Here is a 19,139-nt window from a genome sequence, read left to right as displayed (position 1 = left end):
CTGGATGAAAATTTCTGAGAGTTTCTGTGACAAACAGTGTGGCACCAGTGAGGGGCTTTAAGGATGGATACAAGGAATAAGACTTCTTTACATCTGCTCCACAGAAACGTATTACTGTGCAAAAGTTGACAAGTTTCTTGTTGTGTTTTTCCTTCCTTTTTTCGATATTTGCAGGAGGATTTATTTTGCGCTGATATTCTCTGAAGATCCACACCCTGGAGAGATTTTTCTTCACTTCCTCTACAAGTCAGCAATGTCTTTTGATATTGTTTAGATTTACTGCTAACACAGGTAATACACTGCTCAAAAAATTAAAGTAACAGGCTGTTTGTGACAAGCTAAACCAATCACATGATGCTCAGCAGCTGTGCTTAATTTTAAAAAAACAAACAAAACACCTGTAATAGTGCCCGGCGTGTGCTGTCCCGACAAACAACATTCACTCATCTGTACTTACAGCACTTCATTTCACACTCGCACCAAAGAATGCACCATCCCCAATGAAATCTTACTTTGAAACTCCACGTGACACAACAGCTCAGATTATTATTATTTTATTCTAAATCAAGGGTGTGACTTACAAAACACAGCATGTAAGCAAGAAAACATAGAAAATGAAAAATTATCTACATTTTATACAGATGCAGTAAATGCAAGCGTGTGTTTCATGACAAAACCTGTGTCTTTAGAGGACACTACACATGTTTGTTTTAAACAAATAAGTCAAAAAAAGGAGGAAGCGTAAAACACGTTTCTCAGTAAGTAATGCAGCTACATGCACACTAAACGGTCCTCCAGTTACTCATAAAGTATCACAGATACATACTCGTGTTTACAAAAAGTTTTCTTGTAAAGCTTATTTATCCTTTTAATATTAATGTGTTTTTTAATGATCCAGTAAACAAAAAGCCCTTTAAGAAATTTACATTATTTACATAAATGCTCTGAGTTTTTCTTCTGTTGCCTTTTCTTGCCCTACCACAGGTCAGGCTCCACCCACACAATCTTCTTTTGCTCCTCCCAGATGATGGTGCGCAGGCTGGTCAGCAGGGAGGTCTGGTCACACCAGGATTCTGGATCCACGCTGTTATACAGACATGGCAGCTTGTCCAGCAGCGGCTCCTCGCTCCTCGAACACGCCAGCAGCTGCTCCTCTGTCTGACTGTGACGGTGCAGCTTTGACCTAATGTAAAAGTTAGATAAATAAACTATAACCTCCTGCTTTTATGAACTTTTGTATTAACATGAAGTAATATCAACACATTTCTTTACACTTATTTATTTTTCTAAAAGTTGCTCACGTAGAATAGGAAGGAAATGTTTTGCTTTAGACTTGCTGATATTGTTTGTACATACAGTCAAAGTAACTGATTTGTAAGTATGACAAAATGTGTTTACTTAGTAGGCATAATTGCACAACTGGCCTGGGCTCTTTATTCAACAATCAAAAAAAATCTGGAGCTCATTGGTTGAGCAGCTCAGGTCTATTTGCTGCATGTCTCCCTGATTTCCTGTCTCTGCTATTGCTGCACTAATAAAGGTGAGATTAGTTAAAAAATGAATTTTACCATTAAACTCGATACATGAATACATCAGTTCCTTTTGCATTTTGTTTTACTTGTCTGAAAATATGAAGTTACATTACAACTAAGATATTTGTGAATGAATCTATGTGCCATGGAGTCTAACTGGAAAAACAAGGGAGGTTTTCTGGGAAAAATGTTGACTCATTATTTTTATCCAAGCTCGCATTCTCTCGCTGCTTACGATCGGAAGAAAAATGTAATATCAGAAGCATGCGGTGGCATTGCGTGAGATGAAGAAGACGAATCTACCTCAGTTTACGTGCGCTACGTGCGGACTGGCCAATGAAGATGATAATGGGGAAGATCTCAGAGCGCTGCAGCCGGCGCACGCAGTCGAGGCCTAATGGCAGCACGCAGTGGATGCCCTGCAGGTTATGAAGAAATAAATAAATAAAATTAGCTTAAGTGTGATTTAAGCGCAGTGCTGTTACATGAAATACATTTTAAAGAATCTCTGGCACTGTGATAAAGTAAAATACTGGTTTAAACCTGATGATGGTGCTAAAGTCATCAGATAACCAAAATGTAATGTTTACAACATAAATCTCATTCATATTTGTACAAAAGTTGCAGCTCAACTGGCCATCATCTCTTTAGCATTGCACACAGTTTGTTGACCACAGCTTCCTTCTTTGCTCTGACCTTCTTCATGACCTTCTCGACACTCTGCAGGGTGTAGCAGCGGCTCCCACCCTGCTCAACCTCCTCTAGGATCTCAGACCTCTGGAGCTGGGCTGCATGCTCACTGGAGCTCAGCACCTCTGAAGCAGAGAGGAAAGAGATTATAACACACAAGATAATGCTGTGTATTATTGGAAACACACATTAAATGATTTTGTTTGGTGTAGCCTGTTATTTCCTCTAAATATTCTACGCCTATGTTGCTGTAATGATGGTAAAGATTTACACTTTATGGCTGCTGTCCTTCTTTTATTGATATTTATTTCCTTCCTGGTTTACAGTAACACACAAACCCATCTCATTGTACAGTATGAGACCGGTTATTTACTATGCTTCCATTACAGCATGAAATCGTAAATAGAGTGGGAGGTGTATGAGCAATCTCGCCCATAAAACATGAGTCAGCTCAGGAAACCGTGTCCCTCCCGCTTATCTAACAATTTGTCTTCAGCTGTTTATTCTGTAGCCGAGATTCACATAAGATTTCATGTCAGCTTATATCGACAGAGCATTTCTTACCAGGCTCACAGAGCTGAAAGCCCTGCCAGCTGGCCAGCTTCTTGTCCAGGATGCGTCCCAGCACCGAGGGCAGCAGCAGGACAGGCCTGCAGACAGGCGGATAGCGTGGCGTCACCAGGGTGTAGGGCATGAGAGTTACACAACTTTTGGGTGCAGATGTTGCATCTGCAGTGGAAAGAATAGACAGTGCAAATGTTTATATCTCACTAATATTTCCATAGATCTCTTTTTTAAGTGCAGTTAAAGCTGAGATTCACTGGCTGTTTGTAGAATATGTGGCCCTGAGGAATTCTGCTGTTTTGTGACCACTGGGGTTACTGTACCTGATTCTGCACTCGCACTCTTCTCCTCCTCCACGCTGACCCACAGTGGGTTCCTGCCCTGGCGCCCAGTGCTGACAATCCTCACAGTCTTCTGTGTATTCTGGGTCATCACACGCTCACCCTGACGAAGCAGAAGAATATTCCCAGGAGTTAATTAGGGGAAAGATGTAACTTGTGAAAAAAACTAAACAAAGCAACAAAAACCCAGTGCTTTTCTTACCTTTTCAGACTTCTTTGCTTCAAAGCTCATATCCTCAATAGCTCGAATCAGAAGCCGCTGTGCCCTGTGACATCAAGAAATCAGTGAATAGTGATCTGACTCCATTCTCGAATAATCTGAAGAGTGCACAGTTGCCTTTTGTGAACCTGAACTTTTCATTCATCAGTGCACCAACCTGTAATAATTGGGAACAGTTCCGCTCTGGAGGTCCAGCTGCTGACACGGGTGAACATGACTGGCGTGCCACGAGTCCTCAGTGCCAGCGGGCCGCGTGTTCGTCACATGCAGGATGTCGTTACAGGACACAGCCAGGGTTCCTCCGGGGCCGGCAGGGAGGGACATGTTGACACGTACGTAGAAGGAATCTCCTGATGATGTCTCACTGCTCTGCAGCTGTTGCAGCAGCGCCTCGTAGTCTGAGCAGACAGAAGAGGACGTTAAACCACTGGACTGACACTGCAGTACACACCATGTAGATGATATTCAGAACTGATGTCAGTTGCTGTACATGCTCTACATTTCATCCCAGTGATGCAGAACTGCCATAATGTCAAGTTTAAAGAACAATATACTTTCATGGTAACTGTACTTTATTACCTCCTGTGCTTAATCCTCACACCCAACATAAGCACAAGCCTTACCCGTAAAGATGCGTTTATAAAATTCACCGATAAAAACTCCCCTTCAAAGCTCGTCCCGTTTTGATCACTTACACCTGTGTGTCTGTGATGAGGGCTGGAGCTTCTCCAGAGTAGCAAAAACAGCACTCCTTCAAACTGAACTTTCTTGAACACCCTGCTCTCCTCGCGAGCAATGATCCACGCAATAAAAATTACGATTTTACTCGATAGTTTGAGGGTCATGGTGAAAATGCAGAAGTGGTCAGAAGTGGACTGCCAGGGTGCAGTCACAAAGTAGCATCCAAGCCAGAGCGGGCCAGATTTGCACAAGAAGACGGGGAAATCAAATCAGGTGTGGTTTCTGAATACATGAGAACTTTGAGTTCATGTACATGCACAAAAAATCTGCTGAGAACATTTAAAAGACCAGTTTGTGATGCAACGCGTGAAGGAGAGGGAATAGCAAACAAACAATCATTTTATTATGTCAACCATGCAGGGCCTGCTTTTTTTATTATGTTCTGTCTTTGGATACGTGCCAAAAAATGTGGTTTACTTTTTCAAAATGACAGGATTTCAGAGCTGAATTCTTTGCTTGACGCAAAACAAAAACACCCTCATGAATGCAGCATGTCCACCATATCCAGTTTCTACTTCCTCATGTCAGGCATCCTTTAATGTCAACCAAAGCAGCCTCCTTCCTGAAGTCAGCTGTAACCATAAAGTCTTATTTCACAGCTACACGTGTAAAACAAACACAAAGTATAATACAGTACTGCCAATACTCTTACATGTTTATGGGCATTTAACAGCTTCAGTAAGTTTAGATAACAGTGTGGAAGAAAAAAATAACATAGAACAATTTGGGTTCAAGACTGCAGACATGTCATAGAGCGAGATCTAACATCTCCACTAAAATGGCATATAAGTGATTCAAGATGAGACTAAAACTTCATTTAGGCTTTGCGGGAAATTTACTTCCTAACTTGCGTAGCAACTGGAAACTCTTTTTATCCCTATACCGCAGCCTTTAAGTGGTTGTGGTATGCACTGACCCGACATGTAGTCACATTTCTCAGGAGGCACGCCAAGCTACATAGAAGGCTGCGATGCAGGGTTACAGTAAAATGATGTTCCGGTTATGGTGCAAGTTATATGGAAATCTGACGCAATTCATGTGTAAGTTCTCGATGAATCAGTACAAGAAATATGACGTACCATCTTGCCTGGGGCGGAGGGAGAGATGACAGATGCCTGCAACCTGGCCAAGAGCCCACATGGCTTCCTCTAAAGTGGAATCTTCCAGCACCATCCTCAGAGCCTTCTGATTCTTCTCGTACTTCACCTGCAGACCAACAGCGTGGTGAGACTCACCTTCACAACAGGTGATAAGGAGAAAAACTGCTTTCACGCACACATTTGCACCTACCTCCACTATCTGAGCCCCGGGGCTGATGCCAACATTGTGAGCTGCACTGCCTTCAGTCACCTGATGCACAAACACTCCCGTCTTATTACCCCCCACTACTACCAGCTGGCTGAGGAGTGCCTCACCCTGGAAGGAGATGCTGAGAACTCTGCCACTGACACGGATCGCTTTTGGACGAGAACGCATCAGGAAGGGAGGGACTGAGGATCTTGACAGGCTGACGATAGAAAATTAGGGAAGTTATTCAAGCTATTTAGCAAATATTGATCACTAATAATTACAAATAATTCCTGCACACTGGGATTAGTAGAAAGTGGACCTGCTCTCCTGGACTGATTTTGCTACAGCAGTGCACACTCACAATATCCGGTTATTTGTAGAGCACTTTTTTTTTTTTATACATGGGCATATGTTCCCAAGTTACTAAGTGTAAGAAGTAAGTGTGGAAGAATGTTTTCACTTCACCAGCTAGTGATCAACAATGTCCTGTATGTCCTGTGATTAATAGCCTGCATTAGATTTATGATTGGCCTTAAAAGTGTCCATACCCTTTGGGCAGAGTAGCATCTAATTCTATTTAAAAAATCGTGTCACTGTCTCACCTGTGAGAGCTGGACCTCCTACGAGAGGAAAGCCCGAATGTCTGCATGCTCTTGTTCACCACTGGACAAAAGAGAGAATGTTTAATGATTGGACATCAGGGTTGTTTCCCAGGAAATAATGTGTTGGGGTTAATGTGTCACTCTGCGTTGGCAAAGACAAAACAGGGGACAAAAGCTAATGAAACTCCCCTCAAACAACAGCTATAAGGTAAAGAATGTACTACAATAATAGAGAGAAAACACCAGTGATCAGATGATCCCCTATAAGAAATATGGAGAATAGAGAAAGCACTTGGTGACAGTGGGAAAGAAAAACTCCTTTGTAACTGGAAGAAAAATCTGGCAGAACTAGGCTCAGGAACGGGCAGCTATCTGCCGTTCCAGTTGTGGGTGAGAGGAAGAAGGAAAGAAGGTCTCTTTCTGATATCTCTGCACACATATACAGTAATTTAAAGAAGAATAATGCTTTCAATACACACCGCTGGGGAGCAACACAAAGTCGTCCAATAGACTGTCAGTCTCTGCTGCCTCTGAGCTACAAGAAAAAAAATACAGACAATGGGCCCTTATCAGATCCAACAAATATGGATGCACACAACAATGACGGTATGCATTTTACACTGAGTTTACTTCGCAAAGAAGCGTGTGATAAATGGAGATAATGTCTACAGACTGGTTTGGTGGGTTGCTATGACAACAGCAAGACACTGTGACAAGTATATAAAGTCTACTCAATTTGTGATTTCAATAGAACTTCTGTGGCTCAACAGACACAACGAATGTGTTCTTTAATTAGCTCTCGATTGCACTTTACTTCTGTCTTTCTTTTTCTGCTGTAAATCAATAATCAACCTGAAACTGTGCCATGATATGAACACAGAAAGGAATGCAGAGGTCAGCAACACTGCTCATTCATCCGTTCTGGTGAAATGTCTCCCAAAATCTCATAATGTCAGTAAGAAATTATGAGATTTTGATATGCACTTCTAGGAAACACAGGCATACCTGCTCTCTGCATACAGAATTTCCTTCCTTCGGCGGAGAGAGTCCGGACTGGGAGGCTCAGCGTTTCGGGACCGCATGCTACACGTAGCACCATCTTCACACTACACACACAAGCCAATATACACGGCCAACACAGACACAGAACATAAAATCATGACTGCAAGAAAAGCGACAGTATGTCACAAGTGTATAGTTTGAATGAGAAAGTAGGAACATACCACTCTGTGCACTGTGGTTAACTGACATGTCAGGGTTTTTCATTATTAATCTCAAGAGCAGTGCTATCAGGCTTTGATTACACATGTTGGTATTTGAACTCTGGTGGTTGTCACTAGTGCCTGGTTTTGTCTCCATCTCACCTTTTTTCCCACTGATAATGTGCCAGCACCAGTTTAATATTGGTTGCATGCAGCTGAACGCCATAAATAAATAACTTTTACTCATGGCGAAGAGTTTCCACTATAAAACTGTTGGGTGCATTGTTGGAAGCACTAACAGAGACTGGTAGGTGCATCCTACAGATTTTGTCCATTTTAGAAATGAATCTAACCACCCTCTGCTGGCAGTGAGTGGAAGAAAAGAGGGATTTGTGTTGATGTGCTCAGGTGTGGTTCTTTAGTCACTCTTACTGTTTGCCTGACCGGCGCCACCTACTCTTTGTCTATTCAGCTTGGCAGCTGTAGATTTCATCCATTACTCACTGCATTACTGAGTCTACCAAAGTGGCCACAGTGTTCATCAGGCCGCTAGACAAGAAGCCCTAGTTTCTCTTGTTGCTTTTTGTCTGCACTGTTTTCTTTGTGCCTGAGATGACTCCTTAGAATCATTCCAGGCTACAAAGCAAAAACTCCTCAGCCACTCCACACGTCAGCCAGCCACAGCCTTGCCTCCACCTCATCTAACTTCTTCAAGTTGACCCTAATCCTCGTGACTGTATTAACTCTATTCTTTGAAACTGGAGAGCTGTACAAAAACATCAGATTTAAAATACGTGATTATATTATTACATGTGGGAAAAAATTAACAGAGCATTTCACAGCTATTTCACACACTCACACACCTCTGAATTGCAGGAAACCATTGAAGGATTAATTGCATCCATGCGGCAGAGTCTGCGTCGAGATGATACGGGGCATTCATCACTGCTGGAACTCAGACTATCCCAGCCGCCCTCCGTCTCCTTAGGGTAGACATGAAATTAGTCAGTAATAGCATTTTCCTCTAAGTGTTGTGCATAAGTGAGCACGTGTGTTTAAAAAATTTACTTCGGAGCTCTGGTGCAGTTCTGTAGAGCTGCGCTTGGTCTGTAAGCTGAACACCTTCTCCTGTAGCTCCACCAGCTGGCACCTCAGGGTGTCCTTCTCAGCTAGGACATGTGCGATCATGGCCTGGGCCTCATCCCTGGACTGATAAGCCTAGAAGCACATGAATGATTAATAATAATAATAATAATGGATTGCATTTATATAGCGCTTTTCAAGGCACCCAAAGCGCTGAATGACAGTTATTTAAAACTGTTTAGCTGACTGCGCATGAAACTACTTTGATTCTTAGTCAGGCACACAGACACAGCTGAGCCAAGTTTAGGCCTCATGTAAAAAACACAAAGCCATGATATCCACAACTAAAAAACACCGTCATGCACCACCTGTAACATATCACCATAACTTGCACGTGTCCCCGAGGACTGTTTGCTGAGATACAAAAGTACATGCTGGCTTGGATACAAGCATGTGGTATGCAGTCGATTGTCAAAGCGGCGCCAACAGCAGACAGCGATCTATTTTTCAACACCTTTCAGCAAACACACCTCTGGAACAATACTCGATGGAAACTTAAAAATAGAAGTACTGTGTTTCCAAGTCATCGTGAGTAATACATCACTCACTTGAAAAACCTCATATGGATATAAATACCAAAACACAACACTTAGAAATGTTCTTTATGACATCAAATTGATCGGTTTTAAATGAATGATTAATATAATTATATTCAATTATTTATAGTTTTCAATGAAATATACGGTATAATTCAATTTAATTCAATTTTATTTATACAGCACCAAATCAGAACAACAGTTGCCTCAAGGTGCTTTATATTGTAAGGTAGACCCTACAATAATACATACAGAGGAAAACCCAACAATCATATGACCCCCTATGAGCAAGCACTTTGGCGACAGTGGGAAGGAAAAACTCCCTTTTAACAGGAAGAAACTTCCAGCAGAACCAGGCTCAGGGAGGGGCGGGGCCATCTGCTGCGACCGGTTAGGGTGAGAGAAGGAAGACAGGATAAAAGACATGCTGTGGAAAGCATCTCTGTGGTGTTCCAATGGCACACTGAGTTACTAATTGATTATTAGGAAAGCTATTGTCCAATTATGTTTTAAATCACCACCAGAAAACAGGAAGTGGAACAGGAAGTGGGAGACTTTAAGGCACAACCGGGCGAGACAAGAGTATCAGAAGCTCTAGTTTGGGAAACAGCTTTGTTAAATAGTTAATGCGTCAGTTATATTTTTCAGGTGTGTAAGATATACTTTGACCACGCTCTGATGATTTCCATGAAAAAAAAGTTCTTATGTTTTGGCATTTTCAGACAGTATTCAAAAACTGGGGAAAAAAGGGAGAAAAATCAGTGATTTAAAAAGTTTCCATCTGGGCTAACCTGAACAATTAGACTTTTAATGTGATAAACCTGCATTTGGTGACACAGTTTCTTACTGAAACACTGAAATGGACATCTGTATGCCTAACATGATTCTCCAAGGAAATACTTGTAGGAATATGAGCATTTTTTTTATCCTCTTTGCTTGAGAATACTTGTTATGAAAACTCAGAGGAAATGTTGTGCGCAGCGTCAAATAAATACAAATATACATATACATGTAGAAAACAAAGCACAGTGAGGTAAAGTAAGTATTTTTGTCATTAGTTGATTGTCTTTTAATTTTTTTAAACAATTTCAAATTACACTAGATTAAAGTTTTTCTTTAAACAACAAGCAAAGCCAAACTATAAGCAGTGTAAGTCTGAATATGTTATGCCTACAGAAGTAGTTATAGAATTGAAGGTACTGTCTTGATCTTAATTATTCTGTGCTGTGGAACTCCAACACCTTCATTCCTCGAGCTTGTGTGTGTGTCACACCATCCGCTCAAGACTCGTCTAACAAATCAAATTCCTCTGCTTCAGTGAAGCAGTTAAATGCTGTTAAATGCAATCTGACAGTATTTAGGGTGTGGTAGAATTTTTTAATTCATTGTTTTCAGAGGAAAGGGTTCAAGTTAATGACAGCTGATGTTAAATGACTTTAAAGTGGATCATTTCTTCGTGATGTTTTCATGTGAAGGTAAGAACATGTTAGAAAAAAACAGAATACCACTCCTTTAAAAGAAAGGTATTATTTAAAACAGAGAGGCGCGTACACTGTGTCCTTTATCAAAGACACATAAACACACACCTACACACACAAGACAAGTACAGAAGAACGGCGCAATATCTGACATTTAAAGCACTGAAACAACACAACAATGAACCAGAGCAAAACCGATGCTCTCCGTAAAAGTAAAGTCTAAAACAGAAAAATGCAGCTTGAAAATGTTCATTAATTTGTTTATCAAATTCAGGAAAGATTGATTAGAGGCACCGTCATCAATTCCTTACCTGGTCTCTCTCGGCCTGGAGCGCTTTCATCTGGTTCTGGATCACAGCGCTCTTCTGCTGGTGCATTTTGCAGTCCTGAGTCAGCTGCTGCACCTGGAGGCTCAGAGACTCGTTCTGATCCAAGAGCTGACAAATACATGCATATTTTGCCAATTTAGCTTCAATTTTAAGTCTATGTTACATTAGAAAGTCAATTATTATATAAAGAAGTATGTGGTATTCATGGTTTCATGGTTTATTTATATTAGTGTTAGGTAACAATAACTCTCCAAGTAGCAGCTGAATACTTTTGCCCATCATGGTGCTGAGTGGGAGTCTGAAAAGCTCACTTTCCATCAGAGATAACTGGTTGAATTTGTGTGACATTTCCTGGTCCGGTTACTGTAACCACTGAAGGAAAAAACCATAAACAAACACACCTTTTTTTTGTCTCTGAGCAACTGCTCGTTCTCCTCCCTGTATGATCGGAGCTGCTCTGCTAGCTCCACCTGACTGTCTATGGCCTCCGCCAGGTCTTGAGCCAGGATGTCCTGACGAGCCTGATGCAACAGGAGCAGCAAATAAGATTTTACCTTCTAAAGAATATGAGTGAAAAAAATGGTCTAAGTGAAAAACAAAAAAAGAACAATTGCGCTCACGGGGTCTAGTTTTTCTGCCTTCGCCAGCTGGCAGCGCAGGCTCCTGACTTCATCTTGCAACTGTGGTGACTCAGGACAAACAGACTTGAGTGACCGCTGCTTCTGGAATTCATTCTCTGCTTGGGCATTTTGTAGCTCAGTCTGCAGCTGATACACCTGCCACCACACAAGACAAACAAGACTTGAGACACTGTACATCTAATTAGGTGTTTTATGTTTTTTTTTTATAGTCTGTGGTAAGAAACAAAGAGTGTAAATCAGTAAATCTGAGACACTAGAGACAATTCAATTAAATACAGCAATTAGATGACCCCCATCCCCTGGTGAGCAAACACTTGGTGGCAGTGGGAAGCAACCAGGTTCAGAGTTTACTAGAAATTAAACACAATAATGTTGTGTGAAAACAAGGAGAGAGAGAAGCAGTGAAGGGAAAAGAAAAGCTCAGGGCATTATAAGAAGCCCACAGCAGCTTGAGACTACAGCAGCAGAACTAAGGGAAGGTTCACAGTCATCTGATCCAGTGCTAACTACAAGCTTTTTGAAAAATGAATGTGTTAGGCCTACTCTTAAAGGTAGAGAAATCCAAATTTGGAACTTGATTCACAGGAGAGAGGCCAGGCTTTGCCTCCTATTCTACTTTTAAATACCCTCGGCTTGACTTTTCAAGATCTTGCATGTGAGGACAAGGATTTTAGATTCAATGATAGAGATGCTAGTAAAGGAGAAATATATTCAATTCATCAAATGACTTTGACCAGCTGGAAAACAACAGAGGTGAAATGACTTTGACAAAACAGTTCTGATGATCTGAAGTCAGTTCTGATATGCTTGCATGATTGAAGTAAACAGGACTCTTTTCACCAAGTTCTCTGTTACCCATCAGCTCAATTCAGTTTAATTCAATGGTATTTATCCAAATCAAAACAACAGTCTCCTCAAGGTGCTTTATATTGTAAGGTAGACCCTACACTAATACATACAGAGAAAAACCCAACTATCAAATTACCCCCTACAAGCAAGCACTTTGGCGACAGTGGAAAGGAAAAACTCCCTTTTGACAGGAAGAAACCTGTGGTAGAACCAGGCTCAGGGAGGGGCGGGGCCATCTGCTGCGACTGGTTGGGGTCAGTCCTGACCAAACCAACCACACAGTCAGGATAAACTCTGAGTTATTTTAAACTCTCAATAAATCAAAAGAGTTGTTTTTTTTTAAACAAAAGTCTTTTCAAACATGAATATTTACTGTCATACAAAATGTTCTCTTACCCAACTAAACAATGTTTCTGGGAAATATAATAGAAATAACAATTTTGTTATTTAGGAAAAAAATACTTTTATGACCACATTCAAAATGACCTTTCACTCCTGAGTGGATCATGCCTACATACTGTCTCACACAAAAACAGCAGCAATTTAGCGCTATACTTCTCCAAGATTTGGAGACTTGTGGGAGGAATAACTGCAGATACTGAAGTAGCTTTACAACACCTCATATGTGCAGTTTAGAGCTTTTGCTGTGCCTTTAGAGGAAACCAGTGAAAAGTCTTTTGTAATATGCTTTTGTTTTGAATCTGTGGAGGTCAAATCTGAAGATTAAAAGTTTAAAGAAAATTAAATTTAAATGCATTCATGAGGGTGTAACAAAATGCAGCATATAAGAACTGTGGAGCCTGCTTGTTATCTTTGCTTGAGGATAAATATGGCAGCGCTTTCTGTAGGGAGGAAAGAAGGACTTTGATTTTGAGTGGATGGCTCAATCATTAGAGTACAATTTAAAAAAAGAAAGTGTGACATGTTACAGAAGGAAAGATCCTGAACACTTCCCACTTTTGCCTTTCATTTGTTCTGCCTGGTAACTTAAACCCCACAGCTCCTGTGTATAGCAAAGACTTTTTGCTAAATAGCTGCTTCTCAGATTACTTGTGAGGTGTCACTTGAGTCTGAGTCTCAAGCGGGAGAACATTTACCACAGCAAAGTATACAAGCTTTAATTTCACTTCTTTAACATCAGCCTTTTGAGGATTTTCCCCAGGGATGACAGCTTTGAGACTCAGACAGAAGGTCTCCTGCAGTGAACAAACAGACTCTAATGACATCCACTGACCTGAAGGTTTAGCTCGTGGAGCCGCCCGTTCACAGCTGATTTCTCCTCGATTGCTGCTGTGTAGCGAATATACAAGTCACACTTCTCATCCTTCAGCTTGGTGACTTCACGTTGTAAAGAGCACAAGTGTCTCTGGATCCGTTCGTTGTCGGTGCGCAGGGTTCTGGACTTCATCTCCTGCTCCATCATCTGACTGATGTCTGCCTCCAGAGAGGCGCAGTGTGCTCTCAATTTGCTGGCCTCGTTACGGGCCTCCTGCAGCTCTTTCTGCATCCCTGTGACGGCTCTGACCAGATACTCAGTCAGCTCTGAGTATTTTATCAGGCCTGAAAGAGAGTGCAAGGATTGCAGTCAGCAGAACAAAGAGAACAAACACATCCATAAGACATACTAAGACTTTGAGCCACTCACCACTGAATCTTGAGGGCTCAGTGCTGGGCTTGCTTCCAGTCACCTGGGTGTAGAGTGCTGGGTAGTGGATCATTAAGCTCTCCAGCAAGGCCATACCACCATTCTTTCCCTGGGTTCTCAGCAGATCCAGCATGTGGCCTAGAAATAGTAGATTACAATGAGACTTTCAAACTAACCTTTGAGTTAATGTCATCAAGCAACAGCAGCGATGCAAATAATCACAATTCTAAATCTGAAGAATTTTGTTTTTACAGATACACCTAAACTCTGTCAGTGTGACATGATGATTTTATATGTTGCTGCTACACTTTTCTAAGTGGTTAACTCAGCAGTCTACTGTATCATCTCATGGACAGAGTTTCAACTGACTTTAAAATCCATGAAAACAATGAAAATCTCACTCGTTCTCATGCAGCGGTTTGTGAGGTTGTGGCAGGAAAGGATCTCGTCCTCGTCCATCTCACTGAGAACCCTGGCCTGCCTCAGGTAAGGGATCAAGATGCACGGTCGCACTCCTAGCGAGATCCGATGGCGGTTGTCATTAATCAGCTCCCACAGCTCCTCCTCACCCATCTCTTTCAGGTCTAAATCCTCGGGGACACATTCCCCCGCCATGCTGGGTCTACTGAGTGTGTTTTAAAGCGTAATGATGTTGGCTGCCACAGAGATGACAGCTCTCAGTGGAGCAGGTGGACTGAGCACACACCTTTTCCAGCCAGAGCAGCGGACTGACTCTAAAAGGAAAAACTGTTCTATAAACGTGTCAGGCATTTTCCACGCCCAGTGGGTGTTTATGTCCAAGTGCTGGCGTGTGGGCGTGTAGGAAAACCTGAAAGACAAGCTCTCAAGGATTCGACTCACAGACTGATGCAAACTGAGTTAAAGGACACAAAACACCCACACACATAGTCACTAACACCCACACAAACACACACTCAAAAACAATCAGTCAGTAAAGCCATGATTAATGCCCATCTCTTATATTTACACTCTGGGTGTTAGTAATGTTTGTTTACCCTGAACAGCTAGCTCAGTGTGTACTCGCGCCACACACAGGAGCCCCTCTCTCTGTTAATGAGTGAGGCAGAGATTTGTTTACTGAAGAGCGCCTATGGCACTGATGAACAGAGCCTCTCGCTTACAGAGAAACGCTGGATGCCATTTGAGCTCACCTTAATAATTTCTAATCACATAAAAGCAAACACACACCACACACACCGCAGTGCTGACAGGAGCAAACACTAAGCGGCAAAGTGCAAAGTCCTGTGTTAAAGAAGGAAATAAGCTCAGTTGTGATCATCACAAGGATAATGCCTTCCTCGTAATAATAGCTAACTTACAGTTCTTGTGTGTGAACTTACTGTCAGCTGTATTGTAAACTGTCTATGCAAACAATTGGAAGACATCAGGGCAATCTACTGTAAAGTATATATATACAAGCATTAAGACTATGGAGGATGTCATAACCAGTGAACTCACCAGGTTCAAACAGGATAAATGGGCATGTAGGTGTTTTCTAAGAACGTATTTTAACCGCAAAAGACATTAGATTTAAAAAAAATTATAACAGCAGCTGAGACATAATGTCATGCGAGGAGCTTAGAAAGGGACCGACAAACATCTGCCAGTAAACTGTATTTTTTTTAAAATTATTATTAGTCCTTTATTTATCCAGGTAAAAATCTCACTGAGATTAAAAATCTCATTTCCAAGAGAGACCTGGCATCATGGCAACAAAAGTCAAAATACATGTACTACATAAGTATATAACATTTAAAACAAATACAATATCCCGTATGAACATGTGAATACAATAACAGATCAATTGAGAGCGACATCAAAAACAGTCACACTGAGTAAAAGAGTTATTCTCTCATTCCTTTAAGATGAACGTAACCTCTAATTGATGTAACCAATTCGGATAATTTCAGTTCCTTCTGCATATTATTCCAGGAAGCAGGGGCAGCGTATTTAAAAGCCTTTTCCCCCGGTCCTTTTCTGATTTTTGGGACAATCAATTGTATGATATTGTGAGAATGAAGGCTGTGGTTGGTTGTGGTTTTTACACATGTAAGTACATAAATAAGATGGAACCAGCCCAAGGAGAGATTTATAGATAAAGACCAACCAATGGGAGAGTCTGCGAATATGCAAAGATGGACATTTAGCAGCAGCATACAAAGAACGATGATGTACACGATTTCTATAGCCAGTAATAAAACGTAAAGCACAATGGTAGACAGTATCCAACCTCTTTAGGTAGTGGGCAGGTGCATTCATAAAAAGCAGGTCACCATAATCCAATAAAGGTAAAAAAACTTGCATGAAGCAAGTGTTTTCTCACTTGGAGGGAGAAACAGGATTGATTTCTAAAAAAGTAACTTAATTTTAGTTTTAACTTCGACACAAGCCTTTGAATGTGAGTTTTAAATGACAAATTCTGATCTATAATGATCCCTAGATACTTATAAGATGTGACCATCTTATAACAATTTCAGTTCCTTCAATAGTTTTAATCTTAGGAGACGTAGCAAACAAGTCTTTGCCATTTGAGAATAACATGAGCTTGGTTTTCCCTGGATTTAACCAGATGCAATTTTAAACGGCAAAAGTCTTCTTATTGTGAGCGAGAAATAAGTGTGCCGCAGATGTCCAGTCCACAAGTTCACTACCCCTTGACAAGACAGTCAACAAAATATCCTCTTGCCTGTCTTTCTGCAAAACTCAAAAGCCCTGCTCTCTACAGTACACGATCCAGTGTTCAGTAACCCAACCGGCTTCTGTCAACAATGCACAGTTTGTTTATCTCGCACATCACGTAACACCATGGGGACGGCTCAATACTAGGAATTTCCCCTTAGAAGATGCATAATAATATACAAGACAAACAAAAGTGTAATAAAAGAAGATGTGGAGGAAAAAAACCTCTGTCCAACTCCCACATTTCTCACTGTAAGAAGGAAAAGAAAAAAAAATGGGCTATGTGGTTGTCCATAAAGACCATTTGTAATTTTGAAACTAATCATTAATACAGTGGGATGCAAAAGTTTGGGCAATCTTGTTAATAGTCATTATTTTCCTGTATAAATCGTTGGTTGTTACAACGTTGTACTTGTTCCTCTGCACGAATGCCTTAGTGGATTTTGAGCAGTGTTTTGGGTCGTTGTCTTGTTGAAAGATCCAGCCCCGGCGCAGCTTCAGCTTTGTCACTGATTCCTGGACATTGGTCTCCAGAATCTGCTGATACTGAGTGGAATCCATGTGTCCCTCAACTTTGACAAGATTCCCAGTCCCTGCACTGGCCACACAGCCCCACAGCATGATGGACCCACCATCATATTTTACTGTAGGTAGCAGGTGTTTTTCTTGGAATGCTGTGTTCTTTTTCCTCCATGCATAACGCCCCTTGTTATGCCCAAATAGCTCAATTTTAGTTTCATCAGTCCACAGCACCTTATTCCAGAATGAAGCTGGCTTGTCCAAATGTGCTTTAGCAAACCTCAAGCGGCTCTGTTTGTGCTGTGGGTGGAAAAGGCTTCCTCTGCATCACTCTCGCATGCAGCATCTCCTTGTGTAAAGTGCGCCAAACGATGATTGAACGATGCACAATGACTCCATCTGCTGCAAGATGATGTTGTAGGTCTTTGGTGCTGGTCAGTGGGTTGACTGACTGTTCTCACCATTCGTTGCTTCTGTCTATCCGAGATTTTTCTTGGTCTGCCACTTCGAGCCTTAACTTGAACTGAGCCTGTGGTCTTCCATTTTCTCAACATGTTCCTAACTGTGGAAACAGCTGAAATCTCTGAGACAGCTTTCTGTATCCTTCCCCTAAACCATGATGGTGAACAATCTTTGTCTTCAGGTCATTTGAGAGTTGTTTTGAGACCCCCATGTTGCTACTCTTCAGAGAAAATTAAAAGAGGAGAGAATCTTACAATTGACACCATTAAATACTCTTTCTCATTATTGGGTTCACCTGTGTATGTAGGTCAGGGGTCACTGAGCTTACCAAGCCAATTTAAGTTCCAATAATTAGTTCTAAAGGTTTTGGAATCAATAAAATGACAACAGTGCCCAAATTTATGCACCTGCCTGATTTTGTTTAAACAATTATTGCACACTTTCTGTAAATCCAATAAACTTCATTTCACTTCTCAAATATCACTGTGTGTGTCTCCTATATGATATATTTAACTGACACTTTTTATTGTAACAACCAACGATTTATACAGGGAAATAATGACTATTAACAAGGTTGCCCAAACTTTTGCATCCCACTGTAATTATTACCAACAAAGCCTCCTAAAGCACGGCCAGCTTTGAGGTGTAAAAGGATGGTAGTGAGATCATTTCAGATTAGGAATTTTTCATGGTGTTTTGATGTTTATCTATTATTGTAGGGTCTTTACATAAAATTGAATTGATTTGGTGGTATACAAATAAAACTGAATTGAATTCCGCTGAGTGATTATGGGTGTTAATTAACTCTAATTTTAGACCAATAAAAAATTGATAGTCCTTGATGCGTGTCAGTCAGAATCATTATTGTATTTGTTCCCTGATTCGCAAGAGAACAATCTGAAAGAAGCGGTATTCTGATTCCCTGGGATAGAGTTAAGGTTAGAGTTGGGATTGGGGTTAATAACTATACACATTAACAGTAAAAGCTCAACAAGTAATTGCAGTTTACATATTAACAACGGTTTTCTGGAGAAAAAGAAGTTCCAGTGAGGTTTGCAAGTGTGATGAGCAGTAGCTATGCAGCACTATCTTTCTAAGGTTCACTAACATTGCAGCTAACTGTTTGCACACACTGGCTGCTGAAATGTGACAATCATGAAAATATCTTTGATCAGTGGCATCAATCCAATCAGTCTGGTGTTACCAACGTGAAAGTTTCCATAAATAGTAATCATCAAAATATGATCTTTTTATACATTTTGAAAATTTTGCATAATACTTGGAAAAGTTGTATCAAACTGGATGCATGTGCATGTGGATGTTTGCATGTTCTGTGCTTTAGGTCATTCATTGCCCGTCAGGTTGCGGCATGTGGATAAATAATGCCCGATCTCTTCCTCCTGGAAGTATTTTTAGAGGTGATTTGCCTTTTTGAAATCCACCCATATGGAAAAGATATATATAAATCTTATAAAGTTTGTATCTGTCTTGTGTGAAACTTGTATGAAAAGCATACAAGAGTGAAAACACATATAAGATCCCTTGAAAAATTATATAATGAAACTTGTATGTTTTGGATACTTACTAAAAAAATATATGAAAGTAATGAGAAAGTGGCCACTTTCATGAGTAAATCATGTAAGCCTTATATGATT

The 19,139-nt window shown here is 40.9% G+C and overlaps 1 protein-coding gene across 2 annotated transcripts; it reads right to left on the bottom strand.

Annotated features, from left to right (window-relative positions):
• Positions 1 to 425: 425 nt before the first annotated feature.
• On the bottom strand, positions 426 to 14,623 carry card14 (caspase recruitment domain family, member 14). 2 transcript variants are annotated; one of them, XM_084930356.1, is made up of 20 exons: positions 14,205 to 14,621; positions 13,804 to 13,941; positions 13,393 to 13,718; positions 11,289 to 11,444; positions 11,070 to 11,189; positions 10,651 to 10,776; positions 8,251 to 8,400; positions 8,046 to 8,165; positions 6,986 to 7,086; positions 6,460 to 6,515; positions 5,981 to 6,041; positions 5,379 to 5,595; positions 5,168 to 5,294; positions 3,505 to 3,745; positions 3,330 to 3,393; positions 3,110 to 3,230; positions 2,787 to 2,951; positions 2,229 to 2,347; positions 1,836 to 1,951; positions 427 to 1,183 (listed from the first exon to the last, which is right to left on the bottom strand). In XM_084930356.1, exons 1-20 carry the CDS (start codon positions 14,416 to 14,418, stop codon positions 976 to 978), a joined length of 2,946 nt encoding a protein of 981 aa, XP_084786482.1. In that variant the 5' UTR covers positions 14,419 to 14,621; the 3' UTR covers positions 427 to 975. The 2 variants fall into 2 exon arrangements, with proteins under 2 accessions (XP_084786481.1, XP_084786482.1); XM_084930355.1 differs by having other exon boundaries at positions 426 to 1,183; positions 5,168 to 5,595; positions 14,205 to 14,623.
• Between the last annotated feature and the right edge of the window lie 4,516 nt (positions 14,624 to 19,139).

The sequence above is a fragment of the Perissodus microlepis genome, chromosome 6 (assembly GCF_051167445.1).
Source record: "Perissodus microlepis isolate ML-2025 ecotype Zambia chromosome 6, ASM5116744v1, whole genome shotgun sequence".
NCBI lineage: Eukaryota > Metazoa > Chordata > Actinopteri > Cichliformes > Cichlidae > Perissodus > Perissodus microlepis.
This window is presented reverse-complemented; position numbering and strand designations above follow the sequence as displayed.